General features: G+C 47.5%; 1 protein-coding gene across 2 annotated transcripts in view; it reads right to left on the bottom strand.

The window, feature by feature from the left end:
* The window catches only part of LOC135099886 (uncharacterized), a 118,502-nt gene that overhangs the window by 52,450 nt on the left and 46,052 nt on the right, over positions 1–20,000 (bottom strand). For both annotated transcript variants that reach the window (XM_064002518.1, XM_064002519.1), the window contains exons 2-3: positions 4,849–4,935; positions 4,327–4,495 (exon numbers count right to left, since the gene is read on the bottom strand). In XM_064002518.1, the coding sequence (XP_063858588.1) occupies positions 4,327–4,495; positions 4,849–4,935 (256 nt within the window). The remainder of the gene's footprint in view (positions 1–4,326; positions 4,496–4,848; positions 4,936–20,000) is intronic.

Below are 20,000 nucleotides of genomic sequence, written 5' to 3'. Positions count from 1 at the left end.
ATGACAAAGCCGAACCAGTGGCGTTGTGCCTCCTGGCGAGCATCACCTTAAGAGGATTACACGGATTCCAAATCATTTCTCCGGATAAGTTAAATAAAAAGAAAAGAAGATCCATCCGAGCCAATCATATATATTACTCAATCAGCTTCCCTGACTGGAGGTGGCGTGGTGCGGTGCTGCCGCGGTGTGTACGGTGGTGGCGTGGCGCTCACTGCATACTAGGGCGTGCGGCAATGTGGCGTGGCGTGATTTTATAGTGCAAGGGGTGTATTTTAACGGGTGACGTGGAATAGTGTAGAGTTTGTGTGTGTCTGTGTGTACTTCCCGATATCATAGTCAGAAGACGAAACACAACTGAGATAAAATACACCACAAGACACACACACACACACACACACACACACACACTACATCCTACCACACATAACACAACACCACACTCACAACACACACTACCTCACCCTGGAATAAACACCACACTTCAGCGGCCGGCCAGTGAAGGCCACTCCACCACACCCACACCATACAACCAGCCACACCCACACCAGGACTCCGCGGCGCCGAGAGATGAGAGAAGAAACGATCAGCACGATGCAATACATGAGATACTACAGAAAAACACGCGACACAAGTATCTCGAAACACACACACACACACACACACACACACACACACACACACACACACACACACACACACACACACACACACATACACAAAGAAGCGCTCTCTGAGAACATTAATACATTACGTTGATTAACTTCGCTTCTCTCGACAAAAGTATAAAACAAAAACAAAAGCTAATCAATCAATCCTCCAGCATTTCGCCCACGGAGAGGAGGGAGGGATGGATGGAGGGAGGGAGGGAGGGAGGGAGTAAAGGTGACATTTGAAGGTTAGAGTGGAGTAAAGGAAGGGAATGTAGTGGTTCCATTAGATTGGATGTTTTCTTCTTCCATCGCTCCATCAGTATTCTTGTCTCATCTCAACTGGCACTGCCCACTCTTGCCTCTACTCACACTTCCCTCAGCCGGCAGTGCAGCCATGGGTGTAATTTGATTTCTCGACGTTTTCTGGACCTACTGACTGAGCGGCTACATGCAACGAGATGAACCAGTGCCTCTCATTACGGTAAACCTGCTCAGCTGTGGCATCATCTGAAGAGTCACTAGTAAGCTTCAGCAGCCACAAGGTAAGTTTCTCCCTCGAACATTCCAATTACAAGATTTCCCCTCAAATAATTCCTCCTTCCTCCATAATATATTAGGTTAAGCTAGGTCAGCTTGGGGTGAGGCATCATGGGAGCAGTCTGGGTGACGTTTTCGTGGAGGAATCTTCGTGGGGTGGAATTTACTGGATGGAATTTACAAAGTTTACAAAGGAGAGGCAGGAGTGACGGTGTGCTGGTGACGGGTGCTGAGCTGAAGGCCCTCAGTCGCTGCTGCATGCCTGTTAATAAGCCTCCTCTTGATCACCTTCAAAACTTCAATCATGTTATCTTTAAATCTTTCTTAGAGGTGTTCTGTGCTGGCTTCGGGTGTCCTGGCACTTGCGCACGGGTAACAAATTAATAATGAATGAGCTGGAGGGGACGAAAATTACAAGCACAAGATTATTAATAGAAGCATTACAGACAAGATTTAAATAAGAATTAAGAATTCTGTTTACACTCCCTCATAAAGGAGGGAGTGCAAATAGAACAGGACAAGAATCAGCTGGTCCGTGAGGCGTTCACTTCAAAGTATCTACAGGATGATGCGCCACTGGCAGCAGGGTATAAAGAAGCATGAAGCGATACGTGTGTAATACTGAGGAAAATGATAATGGAAATCGACGAAGAAAATCACTGAAAAGAAGATAGGAAGAGGAGGAGGAGGAGGAGGAGGAGGAGGAGGAGGAGGAGGAGGAGGAGGAGGAGGAGGATACAGCACTTACAATCAACCAAAAATAAACTTGAGAAGAAAATCTAGTTCTTTTTACCTTTGAAAATAAAAATAAATAAATAAAAATAAAAATCTCACACACAGATTTAACGTCAAGAGAGAGAGAGAGAGAGAGAGAGAGAGAGAGAGAGAGAGAGAGAGAGAGAGAGAGAGAGAGAGAGAATCCATACTCTTTCCCAGTGTAGCTCTCGGGGGTTCGCTGCGGGGGAGAGGATGAAAGCTGAGAGTGTGATCCTCTATATTGGTTTAGAGAGAGAGAGAGAGAGAGAGAGAGAGAGAGAGAGAGAGAGAGAGAGAGAGAGAGAGAGAGAGAGAGAGAGAGAGAGAGAGAGAGAGAGAGAAGTACCTGTGAAGGAGAGCGGAGAAACAGAGGAGGCGAAGATATGAGTGACAGTGAAGGAAGGAGATGGAGAGGAAATGAGGGGAGGGGGAGAAGGTCACTGGACAAGTAATAGAAAAATATTTTCGATAACCCCAACATGCACGAGGGGAGGCTGGTATCTGTCGGGCTCTCCAAGATGTAATAAAGCAGGTGGCGTGGCGGGGCGTGTATGGGGTGCGGTGGTGGACGCGGCCAGTACTTACACAGGATAGGGTAAGGTAGGATGGGACGGGATAGGAGACGGAGGGGGAGGGATGGAAGAAGACTAGTGCACGAAGCCAGAGAGAGAGAGAGAGATGTATGCTAGATAGAAACAGACAGACCGACCGACTAACAGGCAGGCAGGCAGATGGACATGCCAACCGAGCGACCAAGAGACAAACAGACAGACCGACACACAGACAGAAGAGGGATTAGAAGACGAGTGCCGTGATAGGAGGGGGAGAATGTCAGGAGTGGTGAGGGACGCTATCAAAAGCAGGAAATATGTTCAGGGGCATAGGGGAGAAAATTATCTTCCCTCCCATAAACAATATTACCGTCCCTCTCTTCCTCCTCCTTATCCTCTTTCACCTCCTCCTCTTCCTCCTCTTGCCTTCATTTTCCTCCACCTCTTCATCCAGAGCTTTCGATCTCAGCGTTATTAATCAGGAATGTTGTCATCCCTAGTGAGTATTAAGAAGACAAGGCCCCAGACACCAGTGTCATAAATCAGCCTCCAGGGCCTCTCTGGTATACACAGGCGTAGTATCTGCCCAAGATTTATTAACGTAAAACAAACTCAACATCATAATGCATCATGCGTCACTTTGAAGGTGTAGCTTCGACTCCTGTTGTTGAAAGGAGTTAATGAATAAACGTGTAAATGAGTAAACACATAATTGACGCTGAGCAGATTACCGTAATCTTTCGTCCTCCATAATCTGTCAGCTGTCACTCACCACGTCTCGTCTCTCACTCCTCAGACATTATTCTGTGCCACCGTTCCCATTCTTCTCCACAAATTACCTACGTTTTCCTTCCTCCATCTCTTGCACAAATGTGACACACTGTTATGTCTGTTCAGCCGCGCATCTCGCCAACTCAGCTGTAGCCATCGCTTCCTCATTCCATTCCTGGTCTACACAAACATTCCCCAACGTAATATTCTGTGCTACTTTCCTTCCATCCGTAACCGAGGGAGAGCAACAGATCCCTATGTAGGACGACGGCACTTCCTCCCTTAAAGAAAATGTTTTACTCTGTATTAATTTAACTTTTCTTTCATATTTTAGGAGCAACATTTGCATATTCGTGTCGCTTACAAGAGTTAGGTTATTCTAGGACCTGGATTACCTTCTGTCTTTTATATTACCTTAGAGACTTAACTTACATATGTTGCTAGTGAAACATGCACAGATAATCAAAACATTTATAACATTTCACGTCCCAGTATGTAAACACCACTACCGATGCTTGGTTTCCCGCGCCCGTCACTGAAATTACGCGTGTCCCCCCTACAACCGTTCTCTGTGAGCACCACTCCGGCCAGATACAGAAACGAGCTTCGATACAGGGGAGGCTGTGGTATTTCCAAATCAGTTTCCTTTTCATTTTTTTTTATTTATCTTATTTTTTTTTCCTTCAAAATTAAAGTTGTTGGTATCCAGAACTGAATAAATAATTCAGTATATTTCAGATGTTCCTATTCCTGTTCCCTGATCATAAGGCTTTTTTTTTTTTTCGAGGCCGAGAATATAACTGACTAGACAATTCACCAACTCGATGCAAATATCGAGCCAGCAGGATTCCATCAATCTTGTAACGAATTTCCACCATAATTAAAAAGCCTGACATTTCATAACAATAACAACACAGTAGCAGTGTTGCAGCACACCACCCCGCCACGGTGTGTGCATAATAAACACTTCCAAGTCCTTACCTGCGACACCTAGATCATCCAGGCAGGGAAGAGACGTCCAGATAGGGACACTTGTGAGGCATGCACTGCGGGGTACTCACCTAGGGAAGACTCGGGGTCAGACAACTCGGTGATGTCGGGCACTTTCTGCATGGCCTGCTGGGGGCGGCCGGCGGCGGAGGGCACACAGTGAGGGTCAGCAGGGGCGTCATAGGAGGCGTCCACAGGCTCCTGCTTCACTACTCCAGGCAGCTCTAGCGAGAACTTCACCTGCAGGGAAGGCAGAGGGGAAGGCATCACCTTCAGTCAGGGAGTCAGGCGTGCAGTGCAGGGCTCCCGTGGAAAGGGAAGGTCAGCATAGGGAGGAGAGATAGAAGAGACACTGAAGTAGGAAGGGCTGTCCACCAAACTTTATTGATGGAAACAATGTTATTGTTATTATTACTTTAATTATTATTATTATTATTATTATTATTATTATTAGTAGTAGTAGTAGTAGTAGTAGTAGTAGTAGTAGTAGTAATAGTAGTAGAAGTAGTAGCTTAATATGTGTGTGTGTGTGTGTGTGTGTGTGTGTGTGTGTGTGTGTGTGTGTGTCCAGAACACCACACAAGGGCACCTACCTTCTTGGTGGCGGACATCCTGGCGGCAGGCTTGTGTTGGTCGCCGTAGAACTCCAGGTCCATGGTGGCGGGGAACACGACCGAACTCTGCGGGAGGAGAACACCACGTGAGCAAGGGACACCCTAGCCACACCCTCATACCAAGGTATACGCTCACCACAGTGGGCGAAAACTTCACCAAGGCCCACAGCCACGGCAACACACTGGTGAGACATGCAGCTCAGTGTGACGTGACCTGCACCTCATTAGGAATTGGAGAACTGAGGTAATGTAATGTTGTTGTTTTTTCTCTTGTTAATTTCTTGTTTTTCTTTGTGTAAGTACATAAGTAAGTAAGTACATGAATTAATGAATTAATGAATTAATAAATAAATAAATAAATAAATAAATAAATATAGACAGATAGATAAACAAGTAAGTAAACCAGAAATAATAGCAAAACGCACGTCCAAGTCAAAGCACAGCAGAAAGGACGCAGCAAATTCAAAACAGACATGTTGCCAGAATCAGCCTTTGTTGAAGCGGCAATAATACAAACACAGTGTAAACAGGTCTACCAACACTATCAATATGAAATTACAATCCCACACATTTTGCACAACTGTCACTTAAAACTTACAAAATTTCCTATCTCCTTATGTATTGCCACATAACTAAACACCCCACCACAACAACAGTCATTAACAGCAATACCTTCAGTGATTTAATTCCTTCCTGTACAAACGCAAACTGTCTTTTCTAAATGTTTCCATTAAAATATCATAATAACACTTGAATCCCCAATGTATGCTTTGATGGGGTGTCCTTAGCTATAATCCTCCTGCCCTGTTTACCCCCAAAATTCTTTCTTTTTCTTTCCGGTGACTTAAACCTAATGATTAATATCCAAACATTATCCCTCCTTCCGCCCACACCGGGACTCCGATACTGATCACCGTGGGGAGGGAGGGACAAGGGGAGGGACCTGGGGAAGGGGCTGGGAAGGGACCAGAGGAGGGTGAGAGAGAAGGGAAAGAATCGCGGTTAATCGGAGCAGGAAAGGAGAAAAATGAACCAAGGAAAGGAGGAAAGGATACAGATGAAGGAAGGAATGAAGGAAGGAAGGAAGAATTGTGGCAAAGATGTAAAAGAAAAAAAAGAGAGGGAGGAAATTAGATAGGAGGAACTTGAATGAAACTAGGAATGGAGGCATAGAGAAAGAGTAAAGAAGGAAAATGGAGGAAATAAAGAAGGTAGAACAAGGAAGAACCAAGACAAGAAAGGAAAAAATGGATAACGGAGGAGAAAACAAAGGAGAACAAGAAACACAACAATGGAGGAAGAGAAAGGAAGAAAGATGAGATGGAAGAAACGCCAAGAAAAGGATGAAGGAAAAGAAAAGAAACAAAAAAGAGAGAACGAAGAATCAGAGAGAAAAATGCGGAGGAGGGATGATTCAAGGGAGGAAGAACAAGAAGATGGAACCAAAGGAGTGAAGGAGGGATGAGAGGAAGGAAGGATAAGAAGAGGAAGAAATGATACCTTTCCTCCGCGCCTCCCCGGCTCGGCTCAGCGGACGGACACCAATCCTTCACCTGCTCTCCTACTAATCCCTTGTCTCAGGTGGCGTCCAATTAGCGCCCAGCCTGTCTACCTGTCGACGGTTGTTGAGGTGAGCGGTAAGGTGATCGCGAAGACCCACAACGCCCAGCAGCTTCCCGTCGGGGCACCGCGGGTCTCTGTGTGCCTCGGCCGTGTTTCGAAGGGTGGACACAAGCAACGGGGCAGTGAAGCAACGCGAGGCTCCTTGATGTGGTTGTTCAGTCATCATCATCATCATCATCATCATCATCATCATCAAGAGCAGCGGCATTATTACTAAGGTGTGTTTGTGGTTGAGTTTCGTGATCTTACTAAAAAAAAAAATGTTTCGTGGTGCAACTGAACGACAAAAACTTGACGTGGAGAGAGAGAGAGAGAGAGAGAGAGAGAGAGAGAGAGAGAGAGAGAGAGAGAGAGAGAGAGAGAGAGAGAGAGAGAGAGAGAGAGCATGATAAGTAACATAAGCCATAAGAGAAGTTCCAAGAAGCCAGCAAACCTATACCGGAGGTTTGCCGTAAAGTATCATCCCTGTTCGAAGATTTGCCTCATTATCGTTTACAAGTAAGCTAATCCTCCTCAAGGGACTACAACAACACGAGGCAGCGAGACGGCATTACATTACCACCAATGCCACACCCGCGCACCTTCTCTCATAACAAATAATACGTAACTCTAGTCATAAGAATAAATTACAAGTCAGAATAAGTAAATAAACATATAAAAAACTAAGAATTCATATAAAAGAGTAATGGTTAATTACTATATAAGTGAAAGTGTGTGTTTATTGTGTGAATGGGTTGTTTGTTTATGCGAAACACTCCCTTACTCACCAACTGAAGCTCAATACTCACAACACCAACTCACAGTAATATAAGAAAAGTATTAAAGAGGGAGGGAAACGAAAGAAAGTGAGGATGATGAGACAGGATCTAAGAAGGAGGAGGAGGAGGAGGAGGAGGCGCGGAGGATGATACTGATCTGTCAAGTGATGAGAGAGAAAGAGGAGCCCACCCCCCGCCAGGTAGGATGACCCGACCCCTACCCGTACAGGTGTCACCACACAATAAATTACTAATACAAAGCTTCATTCCTCGAGCCTGAAGGAGAGAGAGAGAGAGAGAGAGAGAGAGAGAGAGAGAGAGAGAGAGAGAGAGAGAGAGAGAGAGAGAGAGAGGATGGGGGTACAGGTGGAAGGTTTGGGGCAGGTTCACCAGTAGGAGGGGAGAGGAGGGAAGGGGGAGCAGGACAGGAAATACCAGGGAGATATCGCCTCTACCGGTGCATTTTGTTTCGCATGATTTAGCCGCTTATCACAATGGTTCGTGTTACGGCCTGACACTCACACCCTCAAGTCACAGCAGGAGGAAGAGGAAGAGGAGGAGCAGGAGCAGGAGGAGGAGGAGGCTGGAAACTCGCCAAAGGGAGGAGACTGAGTGCGTGGGAGAGCGTGGGAGTGTGGGAGTGAAGAGGAAAGTGAACGTCCGTGTGCTGGGGGGTTAGGTAAATAAATAAATAAATATATATCAGAGAGAGAGAGAGAGAGAGAGAGAGAGAGAGAGAGAGAGAGAGAGAGAGAGAGAGAGAGAGAGAGAGAGAGAGAGAGAGAGAGAGAGAGAGAAATACAACACTGCCCTTTCTTGGCTCATTACCCAAAGACACACACACGAGATTTGGAACTTTAGATAAACACTTTATCTGCTGACGAGAGGAGGAGAAGGAGGAGGAGGAGGAGGAGAAGGAAGAGGAGGAGGAGGAGGAGGTGTTATCGGGAGGCCCTTCACACACCTGTCCTTTCCTTGCAGGTATATGCGGCGACGGTATCTAATCAACACCTCGATACTCACCTCACGCCCCTCCACCTCTCTCTCTCTCTCTCTCTCTCTCTCTCTCTCTCTCTCTCTCTCTCTCTCTCTCTCTCTCATAATATTTTCTCCCTCCGTCCTCACTTCTCTAATACATTTAATTTTATTTTTACCTCTTTTTCATCGTAGTTTTATGGCATTGTCTGGTCCCCGCCCCGCCCCTTATTCATCCCCTCCCGGTTCTCATCCTCTCTCTCTTTCTCTCTCTCTTATCTATTCTTCTTTGTTTTCTTTCATGCCATCCTCTTTTCCTAGTTTTTTTTGTTTATCTTTAATTTTCCTTCTTTATGTTTCTTTCTTATCTCATTTCTTTATCTCTTCTAACCTCTTCTCTTGTTTCTTCTTTATTCACTTCTCCCTTTCCTTTCTCTTTTCCTATTATCTTTTGTTTCCTCCTCTTTTCTTATTTTCTCTCTTTTCCTTGTTTCTCTCTCGCCAGTAAGCTTTTCTTCATTTATTCTTTGTCCTCTTTCCTTCCCCCTTTCCTTTCTCACTTCTTGCTCTCTCTCTTCTTTGGTCTTTTCCTTTCCCTCTTTCTCTCTTCCCCTTTAAGTCGTTTCCTTTTTTTCTTTGTCCTCTATCCTTCTATAATATCACTCTCTTCTGTTTCCTTTTCCATGTTCTTCTTTGCGCTCTTGCTTTCCCCATTTCCCCTGTAAATTCTCCCCCTTCCTTCTTTGTCCTCCTGCCATCTCCCCTTCCTTTCCCTCCTCACATTTCCACCCCGCCGTGGCCTTGGGGAAGAATACAGCCATTATGCATTACGAGATACCGTGACGTCACCAGCTAGAGGTCACGTTCATGTCCTCTTTAAACGTGCACTTCTTTCTTCCTTTTCTTCAATTACTGTATGATGCGAGCGAAGGTTCACGTGGGGATGAGGACATGGGCAAATATTATGTGGATGTATTGCATGTGTAGTTGAGGAATGACGTTTTAGGGGTTAGTGAAGGGAGTGGAGGGCTCAAGTTACACAGGAGTTGAGCTAAGTGGGTGGTTGTGTTAGGTTGGGTTTTTGGAGTGCTCAGCTGAACGGGGTGTGAATGGGTGTTTAATGGTGCGCGTTCTGGGAGGCTCAACAAACAGCTGCTTCTTCTCCTTCTCCTTTCCTGTGTGTGTGTGTGTGTGTGTGTGCGTGTGTGTGTTTGTGTTTGTTTGCCTTCCATCTCATAGCACATGTTTACAGTGGAGGTCGTGATTTCCTCGAGAGTGTCTTATTTCACTACTGAACACTGATCTCCCAGAAGTAACGGTCCTCCCCATCTCTCTCTCTCTCTCTCTCTCTAGTCTGGTCTGCCTCTCTACCTCTGCATCTTTCCTTCTCTGACCGTTCCCGTTCATCGTCATCCCACCCACACTCGCCGTCCTCACCACCCCCCGACCCTCCACCCTTCATGACCTCCGCCGTCACTCAAAGCAATCCTTCTTTTCTTTTCTCACCGCCACGCCACCCCTTTCCTCCCGCCTGTCCTTCCATCACTCTCCTTAACACCTCTACAGCCGCTGGTGGACGCCCCTCCGCGCGCCGCCAGTCCCTCGCCCCAGTAATTTACAAGGTCAGGGAGCAGCGGGCAGGTGGGTGGCGCGGGGGAGGGGCGGCGCAGAGGGGAGCCTGGTAAGAGGGTGGACGCCGTGGGCACACCTGTAATTAGGACCTTTCACACCTTTTCATCCACCTCCCCTAGGACAGGTCGGAACCTGGGGCGCAGGTAAAATTGACCGGTACCTGAGGGAAGGGGAAGGGAAGGGAAGAGGGAGGGGAAGGAAAGGGAAGGGAAAGGAAGGGTGAATGAATGAAGGAAGGAAGGCAACCCATTTAGGCTTATATTGATGGACGCTCGTAACTTGGGAGAACAAGGCACCTGTGTTACCTGGCGCTAATGAGGTAAGAACTACATAGGTGTGGGGGAGGGGGAGGTGCAAATGTCACGACCTAGTTATAGTTTGTTGGCCTGGGGGTGGTGCATCCAGCGGTGGTGGTGGTGGTAGCGGTGGTTGCTCGCGGCTTTCTTCTTTGCTTTGCTTGGAGGTGACGCAGCGTGCCGAGGTCGACGTGTTGTGGTATTTAGGTCTGCATGTTATCTCCTCTATATGTATGTATACTCTGCCAACGACATCTGCACACCCCGCTGCACACCACCGCGCACCACTTCCCCTCCCCCCAACAGGCACACAGACAGAAACCACAACAAAGGACTGATTCCGCTATGTTCCTTTAATTACAAATAACCCTTCATCCAACCACCAGTACCACCACCACCACCACTACCAGCACAATCCACCCCACCCCACTCAAGCCACGCCCCCGCCCTCTAATCACGCTGCTAACCCTCTCCCCTCCCTCCTGACCGCCCCGTGATCAGCCGTGAGAGAGGACAGCCCGCATCCCCGCCTCGGCCCCGTCTCGCCTTACCAAGCTGGGCCGGGGTGGACTCAGGTTCCTGGGCCGAGTTACAAAGCAGTGGTGATATCATTTTGCTTTGAATCTGTCCCTTAATCCACTTCTCTTCCTCCTCCTCCTCCTCCTCCTCCTCCTCCTCCTCCTCCTCCTCCTCCTCCTTCCTCCTCCTCCTCTGTCTCTCTTTCCCTAGCTGGAGGTAAGGATAAGAGTAGGAAAGAGTAGGTATGAGTGGGAATGCTTTCAATACAGTATGGAGAGGGAAAGGAGGTGGGCCAAAGAGGGAGAGTGCTGAGAGTAGGGAGTGGTTGGACTCGTAAACATTAGAAGTGGGGAGCGGGAGAGAGTGGTGGACAAGGGAGGCGGATGAAAGGAAGGGAAGGGAGAGGCTGGACAGTTAGGGTATCACTGTAGGAAAGTGAGAGTTAAGGGAGAGGAATGCGAGAGAAGGAGAAGAAGGAAAAAAAAAGACAAAGCTGACCACGTATAGACGTTAGTAGCACGTAATTACTGCTTCGTTTTTTTTATTTTTTTTGTTTTTGTTTCTTCAACGTGTCTTTGATGAATGACGGAGAGATACGTTATAAAGAAGAAGAAGAAGAGGAAAATGATGATGATAAAGACGCCATCAAAACTGAAGAAATATAACATCAAGAAAAGTGTAAGGAGGAGGAGGGGGGAGGAGGAGGAGGAGGAGGAGGAGGAGGAGGAGGAGGAGGAGGAGGAGGAGGAGGAGGAGAAAGACATATTAATAACAAGAATAACTGTTCAGTGATTATAAACATAAACTAATTAACCAAACTTGTCGATCAGGCTCAAGAGAGAGAGAGAGAGAGAGAGAGAGAGAGAGAGAGAGAGAGAGAGAGAGAGAAGAAGTTTATTTATGTAAGTAACTCAATCCTCAATGAATGACTAACAGGGACGCAGGAGAGTGGCCGCGGGAGGAAAAGGGAGTCACGTTCGCTGGTCAGTCTGTCAGGCAGTCACTTGGTTATCTGTCCGCCGCTCACTCACCTCCTTCACACCGAACACGCCCACCCAGTCAGCCAGCTAGCCACACTTTTATTGCTTCCTATACACACATATTCATCTTCCCACTCATTCTCTAAGCCATTCATCCACTCAAGCTGATGGAAATGTCACCCATCTCCTTACTGTCATCCACTCATTCATACAGACAACCAAATACTTATTCATTCATCTCTTCAAGCCATCGGCTGCTAATCTCATCCACAAAACCACTTACACATTTTCAAATTTATCAACCCATCCACTCAGACAGTCAGCAAGTCATCCACCCGCCCACTCAGACAGCCAGCTAGTCATCCACCCGCCTATCTTCCCACTTAGACAGATAGCAAGTCATCCACCCGCCCACTCAGACAGCCAGCTAGTCATCCACCCGCCTATCTTCCCACTTAGACAGATAGCAAGTCATCCACCCGCCCACCCACTCAGACAGCCAGCAAGTTATCCACCCTTCCACTCAAACAGCCAGCAATTCACCCACCCATTCATTCAAGCAGCCACGTACTCACCCACCTAATCAAACAGCTAGATAGCCTTCCATAACACCCACCCACCTACCCACCCACCCACCCACCCACTCACCCTGTCGTGCCCTTCAGTCTTTAAGCTCAGGACTCAAAAACTGAACCTCGCTCCGGAAGTCAGAGGGTCGGTACATGCCTGGGGCTGAGGAGGGAGGGGGACAGAGGGAGGAGGGGAAAGGCTGGAGGACGGTGGTCACAGGATGGGGGAGATCACTGGTTAGGGGGGTATTGTTGGTGGGGGCTGGATTTTGAACAGAGGGATGAGGGAGAGGGAGGGCAAAAAGGAGGAGGGGGGAAGGGTATCAGGGCTAATGAAGGGTAAGGGTGTAGGGGAGGACTGGAAGATTACGTTAAGGTTAGGTAGGATAACCAAACAGCAACAGACATTTAGATTTGTCCGTGGGTGTTTGGGAGCTAAATCTAATTAGTGAATAAAGACGGGATTAGGTGGAGGAGGAGGAGGAGGAAGAGGGGGAGCAGAATGTCACTAGGAAGTAATGACGCAAGGGGCACCGATGAAAAATGTTATATAAGTACAGAAAAAAAAAAAATCTACCATCAAAATTAAGAAACTATCCAAATTTCGTAGACAAAATTTTAAAGCATCATTATCGCTGGCGACAAACACTAAAAATACCACGACCTTATAATTTCCCAGCACAGTATGCCTCTTCCACCACCACCACCACCACCACAGCAACGGACGTCAAAATGATAAAGTAATGAACATTTTAGACTTGAAAAACACCAATTAAGGAAGTTAAAGTTAGCAGGAGTAGGAAATAATTATTAGATCCTATCAGAACTTACACAGAAAAAAAAAATCGTGATCTTCCTTGCTTTCCTCTGTTTCTTTACTCCTCCTCCTCCTCCTCCTCCTCCTCCTCCTTCCCACCCCTTTCTCTTACGCTCAGCTGCCAGAGCTAAGGAATACTCAGGGACGCGAAAAAAAAAATGGTGAAGGGAAACTGGAAGGAAGAAAGGAAGAAAAGAAGGTAGGAAAAATTGGAGTAGAGATGTATAGAGAATAGAAAATAAGAAAAAAAACACAGGAAGAGAAAAAAAGAAAGGAAGAAAGAAAAGGGCGAGGCATAAAAGAAATCAGCACAGATTAAAGAAAGTTAAGAGAAAGTAAAAAGAAAGATGAAAAAGTAGAGAGAGAGAGAGAGAGAGAGAGAGAGAGAGAGAGAGAGAGAGAGAGAGAGAGAGAGAGAGAGAGAGAGAGAGAGAGAGAGAGAGAGAGAGAGAGAGAGAGAGAGAGAGAGAGAGAGAGAGAGAGAGAGAGAGAGAGAGAGAGAGAGAGAGAGAAAAGAGGAAATGGAAAAAATGGAAAAATAACTAAAAATCGAAGAGGAAAAAATGAAAACAAACCCTGATAAAAGCTATACGAAGGAGAAGAAAAAGATGATGACGATGATGATGACAACGACGATAACGAAGATAATGACGAAAGCGAAGGAGAGAAAGGAGAAAGAAATTGACCAGCTAACCCGCAAGTGAAAGATATAAGCAGGAAAAAAAGAAAGAAAAAGAAAGCAAAGACGGAAAATAATCATGAAAACTAACCACGACATGACGCAAAGTGACCCCCCCAAAAAAAAAATCACATTAAAAATATCTACATCTTGAATAACAGATAAGGGAGATCAAGAGAGGGAGAGAGAGGGGAGAGGGAGGAAGGGGGTTGGAGGAGGAGAGTGGGGGACACAGAGGGGCAGGGAGTTGGAGGTAGACAAGGAGGTGAGGGGCGGAGGAGTGGCAGGGAGGCAGGGGCTGTGGGGTAGGATGACAGGACTGACTGGAAGCATTTGGAGGGCAGGAAAAAAATGCCGGAAACGAAGTGAACCAATTACCTTGCAAAACAGTTCGAGAGACCAACACAAAAGGAAACTTGACACACGAGTCTTGAAGCAAACAGTTTGACGGGGCAGGTCTGTGGAGGAGGAGGAGGGGGAGGAGGAGGAGGAGGAGGAGGATATGGCATGAATATAAATGATGAATAGAATACGAGTATATATATAGCTTTGTTTGCAATGTGGAAGGAGGAGGAGGAGGAGGAGGAGGAGGAGGAGGAGGAGGAGGAGGAGGAGGAGGAGAAGGAGGAGAAGACCGATACCAAGACCGAGAGAGAGAGAGAGAGAGAGAGAGAGAGAGAGAGAGAGAGAGAGAGAGAGAGAGAGAGAGAGAGAGAGAGAGAGAGAGAGACGGGGGGGGGGTTAGCGACGTATTAGAGCGAGAAATAGTAAGGTAAGGATGAATAGGAGTGTTAGGACGCCCGCTGAGTTATAGAGTGAGTGGGTGGGAGGTGAGGAGCGCGTTCAATGACGGGGTGAGGAATCCGGGAGCCGAGCCAGGGAGGGAATGAGTAATAAGGGAGCGTACTGGTGCTTGAGTGGGTGAGGGAGTGAGGGAGTGGGTGAGGGAGTAGAGGAGTGAGTGAATGAGTAACAGAGTGAATGATTGAAGGTTACTGACTGACTGACTGACTAGGTGAATAAGCGAGTGGGTGAGTAAATATGTGAGTGAGTGAGCGGGTGAGGGTAGCGGAGGAGGGGATGCCCGGTGAGGTAATTAATGATTCCTGACATGACCAATGGAGAGAGAGAATGTGAGAGGGAAAAACTGTTATGAACTTCAGGGACAAAAGATGAGCAAGTAATATCTCTCTCTCTCTCTCTCTCTCTCTCTCTCTCTCTCTCTCTCTCTCTCTCTCTCTCTCTCTCTCTCACCTACAACCGGAAGAGAGAGAGAGAGAGAGAGAGAGAGAGAGAGAGAGAGAGAGAGAGAGAGAGAGAGAGAGAGAGAGAGAGAGAGAGAGATATTACTTGCTCATCTTTTGTCCCTGAAGTTCATAACAGTTTTTCTCTCTCTCTCTCTCTCTCTCTCTCTCTCTCTCTCTCTCTCTCTCTCTCTCTCTCTCTCTCTCTCTCTCTCTCTTACCTACAACCGGAAGAGAGAGAGAGAGAGAGAGAGAGAGAGAGAGAGAGAGAGAGAGAGAGAGAGAGAGAGAGAGAGAGAGAGAGAGAGAGAGAGAGAGAGCAAAAAATAAAGAAAAAAAACTGGTTGGTCCAGGCAGCAGCAACAGAAGCAGCTTCCCACGGCAGGAGCCAAATCGCCAGAGGGCAGTGAGCAGGAGGAGGAGGAGGAGGAAGGAAGAGCGCGGCACCTGACGGCTTTTTGTGGTGAGTGGTTGGAAGGCCGCGGCGGGATGGGTGGCGTCATCCAGCACACCATCTCGGCATCTGAATGAACTTCGCGCCTTGCCCCGCCTCGACCCGCTCCGCCCCCACACCCTGGGAACCACCGCTGCCGCTCTTCGGACGATGCCTGACTTGCGACTCCATCGGAACAAGAAGGAAGAGGAGGAGGAGGAGAAGGAGAAGGAGGAGGAGGAGGAGGAGGAGGAGGAGGAGGAGGAGGAAGAGGAAGGAAAAAAAGAAAAAAAGAATATACTGCGAAGGAATCGAAAATTAAAAAAAATAAATAAAAAATAAAAAAAGAGCAAACAGCAAAAGGCCTGTTTGTCCTAACGATGTTGTTTCCGGAAGCCAAAGGACATGTACTGTCTACTCTAGTACAAACAAGCAGGAGGGCACGGCGATAGCTGACATGAAGTATTTCCTGGAGAGATAACAAAAGTAGCAGTCAAGGAGGGAAAGATAAATATACCAACAGTCTCTTACGTGATCAAATATTTATAACTGATACAGTGGTGCTGAGAGAGAGAGAGAGAGAGAGAGAGAGAGAGAGAGAGAGAGAGAGAGAGAGAGAGAGAGAGAGAGAGAGAGAGGGAGAGTGCCAGCGGCGTGCAGCAGGGGAAGAACGGAGGATCACTGGCACCCATATTTCACACCCTCCTCCTCTCCCCCACACCCTGACACTCTGCACCCACGCCTGGCACACCCCTCCCTCCCTCTCCCCGAGCCTAGTACAACCCAGCCCAAGGTTGCAGTGCTCCCCCTCCCATCCCCTGCACACTGTCAGACAAAGGCAACACAAAATCTCTCTCTCTCTCTCTCTCTCTCTCTCTCTCTCTCTCTCTCTCTCTCTCTCTCTCTCTCTCTCTCTCTCTCTCTCTCTCTCTCTCTCTCTCTCTCAACACAGAACACACACACACAAGCTTTTACAAGATAACGAGGCTGCTATAGTCAGATCAGGTTGCCAGGCTGTGGATTCTCTTGTTGACACGTTGCACAGTACATCACAGTGAGGGAAGCAGGGGATTGGTAAGGGTGCACTAGGTGTCCTGGCGTGAGGTCACTGTAAGTAACCAACACACAAATGAGGTCATGTCGCGACGCATCATCACAGCGCAACATATCGATGATAGATTCAACAGATTCTGTTCTTCAACGGGTTCACACTGGCAGGGCTTTGATGCTGCGCCGTGTGAGGAAAGCCTTCAGGCTGCTGTTGACGGGGTGATGACTGATAAAACTTGAGCAGCTTAGGCGAGTTACATAATGATCATTTGTTTTACTCTGCGTGTGTGTGCGTGAGTGAAAAGCAAAACTACTGATATAACGACTGTGATCTGCCTTGGTCGCCACACTGACGCGGCGTGGCCACAGATCGCTAGATGCCCTGCGGCGTAAGCACCAACAACGGGGTCACGGAGGCGACGCTGCAGTCTGCCGCAGAGGGACGCCCAGCTGCCTGACAAACCCGCCTTGTGCTGCTGCCACAAGACAAACCTTCCTAGAGGGTGCTAAGAAGACCCAGGCGAAGAGGAGAAGGAAGAGGAGGAGGAGGAGGAGGAGGAGGAGGAGGAGGAGGAGGAGGAGGAGGGTTCTTATTTTTGGACTGTTTCCCGCTGTTTCTCGTGCATCCTTAATAGAATCTCCAGTAAAGCTATGACTGTCCCTCTTCTCCTCTCTTCCTTCCTTTCTTTCTTTCTTTCTTCCCCCCTTCTTCCCTTCCTTGCTTCCTCCTTCGCCGCCGCCGTCGTCATTACGTGTTCATGCCGCTCGACTTCTCGTATTAGCGCGAGGGCGTGGCATGTTGTCGGCGAGGAGGCAGCCAGCCGGGATCGGAGGTGAAGGGAAGGACTCGGGGCTAAAAAACGAAGATCTGAAGGGCAAGGGGAACCGGGGAAGGCTATAGGATGAGCGGAGGAGAGAAGGTCGAGGGGTGGTCAGCAGCCCGGGAAGATTACGGAAAAATAATTATTGTACAAGTATAAGCAATGGCTCTTGGAAGTGAAAACGCAAATGAGATCTCGAAAGATAAGTTAATTATGATGTTTTTTCTCCCTCCGCTCACTCTCTCTCCTCCCAAGCAAGAGAAAGTGGTGAGTAAATAAATAACACGAAATTAACACTTGTGAGACGAGGAATAAAATTTGGTTTATTTGCAACTGTTAGTTGAAGGCATGTGGAGATTTATAGAGTAGTTCGTAACGACTTGGTAATTTCATTTTCTCTGATAGCCATCGCATCATATTTCAGTGTTATCTGCTTGTACAGGGCGGTCCTCCTAAGCGCTAAGCGAGGGTGGCTGGCCATGTCCCTCCCGCCGATGGTTGAAACTGGTGTTGCAGAGAGAGAGAGAGAGAGAGAGAGAGAGAGAGAGAGAGAGAGAGAGAGAGAGAGAGAGAGAGAGAGAGAGAGAGAGAGAGCAGAGAAGGTTACGAAAGAACAAACAGCTTTATGGTAGGAAGGAATGCTTCGAGGCTGTGCTAGCAATGACAGGTTCACGGGGTAAGCCGCGGAACACCGTAGTCATGTGAGTGACGAGCGGCGCTGAGTAGAGACCAATTGAGCAAATCCAGTTGTGTTGGCGGGAGCTGTGTGAATGGCAGGGCGGTCATGTGTGTGTGTGTGTGTGTGTGTGTGTGTGTGTGTGTGTGTGTGTGTGTGTGTGTGTGTGTGTGTGTCCTGCCGCACTCACCCGCACCTCTTTATGCCGGTGTGTCTCGTGTCCCCTAGACTGCTTGGCACCTCATAGCTTTGCACACGCAACGCCCTCGGCCTGCACGCCTGGGTCCTCCCGCGGCGGCCTCTATGCGGGCACGGCAGCTTCGCCTCGTGACTGCTTTACTGATCCGATGATCGATGGCACCGGACTTGCGATATTAAGTTTATGCAACCCGAGCAGTCATTCCACGCCAGCTGCTGTTGACATAACCTTGGCATCAATCCCTGCCACTGAGCTCCCTCTGGCCTCAACCATATTATTACTGACTGCCCTCTCTCTCTCTCTCTCTCTCTCTCTCTCTCTCTCTCTCTCTCTCTCTCTCTCTCTCTGATGGTGATGATTTTTAACATATTCTTCAAATATTTAAACTGCTTCAGCTTAAAACGTTATTCAAACATAAATTTATTCTCTCCAGCGGTGTTACTGTGTGTGTGTGTGTGTGTGTGTGTGTGTGTGTGTGTGTGTGTGTGTGTGTGTGTGTGTGTGTCGCTGCCAGTTCCGGTGAGGCTCGTGTTTTGCAAGTATGGATGACGGCGTGGTGGTGTGGCTGGCGTGTGAATGAGAGGGGTGAAAGGTGATTGCTTTGGTGTGGACTGGCGTGGCGTGGAGTGGAGCGATGTGGTGTGAACTGGTCCGGAAGGCAGGGGTAGGTGTGGCTAACTAATATGTGCAGGCTGTGAAGGAAGGTGTGAGTTGGGTGCTACTTCGGCGACCTGCAGTACATACAGAGCACAAGACACACAAGCTACCTGTAAATCTTTTGAACGTGGCTGGGTGAGGATATCGACCTTTCTTACTCATTTACACTGACATTGACGCCTACTGGAGCTCATTAATGTAAGTGATCTTCAGGTTACAAATAGTTCTTCCGGACAGTAACCACCACTAACAAGGAGAAAATGCTTATGTATATTAAATCGCAAGAAGATTAGCCATACCACCTCATTATCGTGTGCTTAGTGTTAAAATATTAGGCTAGATTACTTTAGCCTAGACTAGATTACGTTAGGTTAAGTTACGTTGGTTAGATTAGCTTATTTAATATTAGGTTAGGTTAGAAGGTAAGTTGGCATAAAGTAGGTTAGGTTAGGATAAATTACTTTAGGTTAGGTTAGGTTAGACTGAGTAACTTTATCTAATCTAACATATCATGACGAGCTAGGTCCTGACACTACAAACTCTAGCTTTTTTTTTAAACTAGGTTGGTCTACATTAGTTTAAGTTAGGCTAGATTACGTTAGGAAAGGTTACATTAGTTAGATTAGTTTATGTACTGATTGTTAAGTTAGGTTAAGTTAGGCTGGCATAGATTAGGTTAGGATACATTACGTTAGGTTAGGTTAGACTCAGTAACTCAACCTAATCTAACATATCCTGGCGAACTAAGTCATGACGCTACAAACCACATGACAGCAAGACGAATGGAGGTTCACTTTAATTAGTACTTGAGTGAAAATGCCGAGTAACACCAAGATAAGGGGCGGGACTCGTGGCTAAATGATGCTCCTAAAAATTACTACAGGGATGAGTAAATAGCGTCTTAATGAGGGAGGGAAGGAGGCTCGCGTAGTGGGTAGTGGTAAGGAGGGAAAGAAGGAGGGTCTCTCGGTAACGGTCGGGTCTGAGGGAGGGAGGAGAGGAGGGAAGGAGACAGAGAGGGATAGCGAGCAGACCAAGGAGAGGGAAGTGTAGAGGGAAGAGGCGCAGAGGAGGGTGAGGCGTGTATTTGTAGAGAAATGCTGAGAGAGAGAGAGAGAGAGAGAGAGAGAGAGAGAGAGAGAGAGAGAGAGAGAGAGAGAGTGTTGATTTATTGTCCCACGGGGTTTGGTTGCGTGTAATGTC

The sequence above is a fragment of the Scylla paramamosain genome, chromosome 4 (genome assembly GCF_035594125.1).
Source record: "Scylla paramamosain isolate STU-SP2022 chromosome 4, ASM3559412v1, whole genome shotgun sequence".
NCBI classification, from domain to species: Eukaryota; Metazoa; Arthropoda; class Malacostraca; order Decapoda; family Portunidae; genus Scylla; species Scylla paramamosain.
This window is presented reverse-complemented; position numbering and strand designations above follow the sequence as displayed.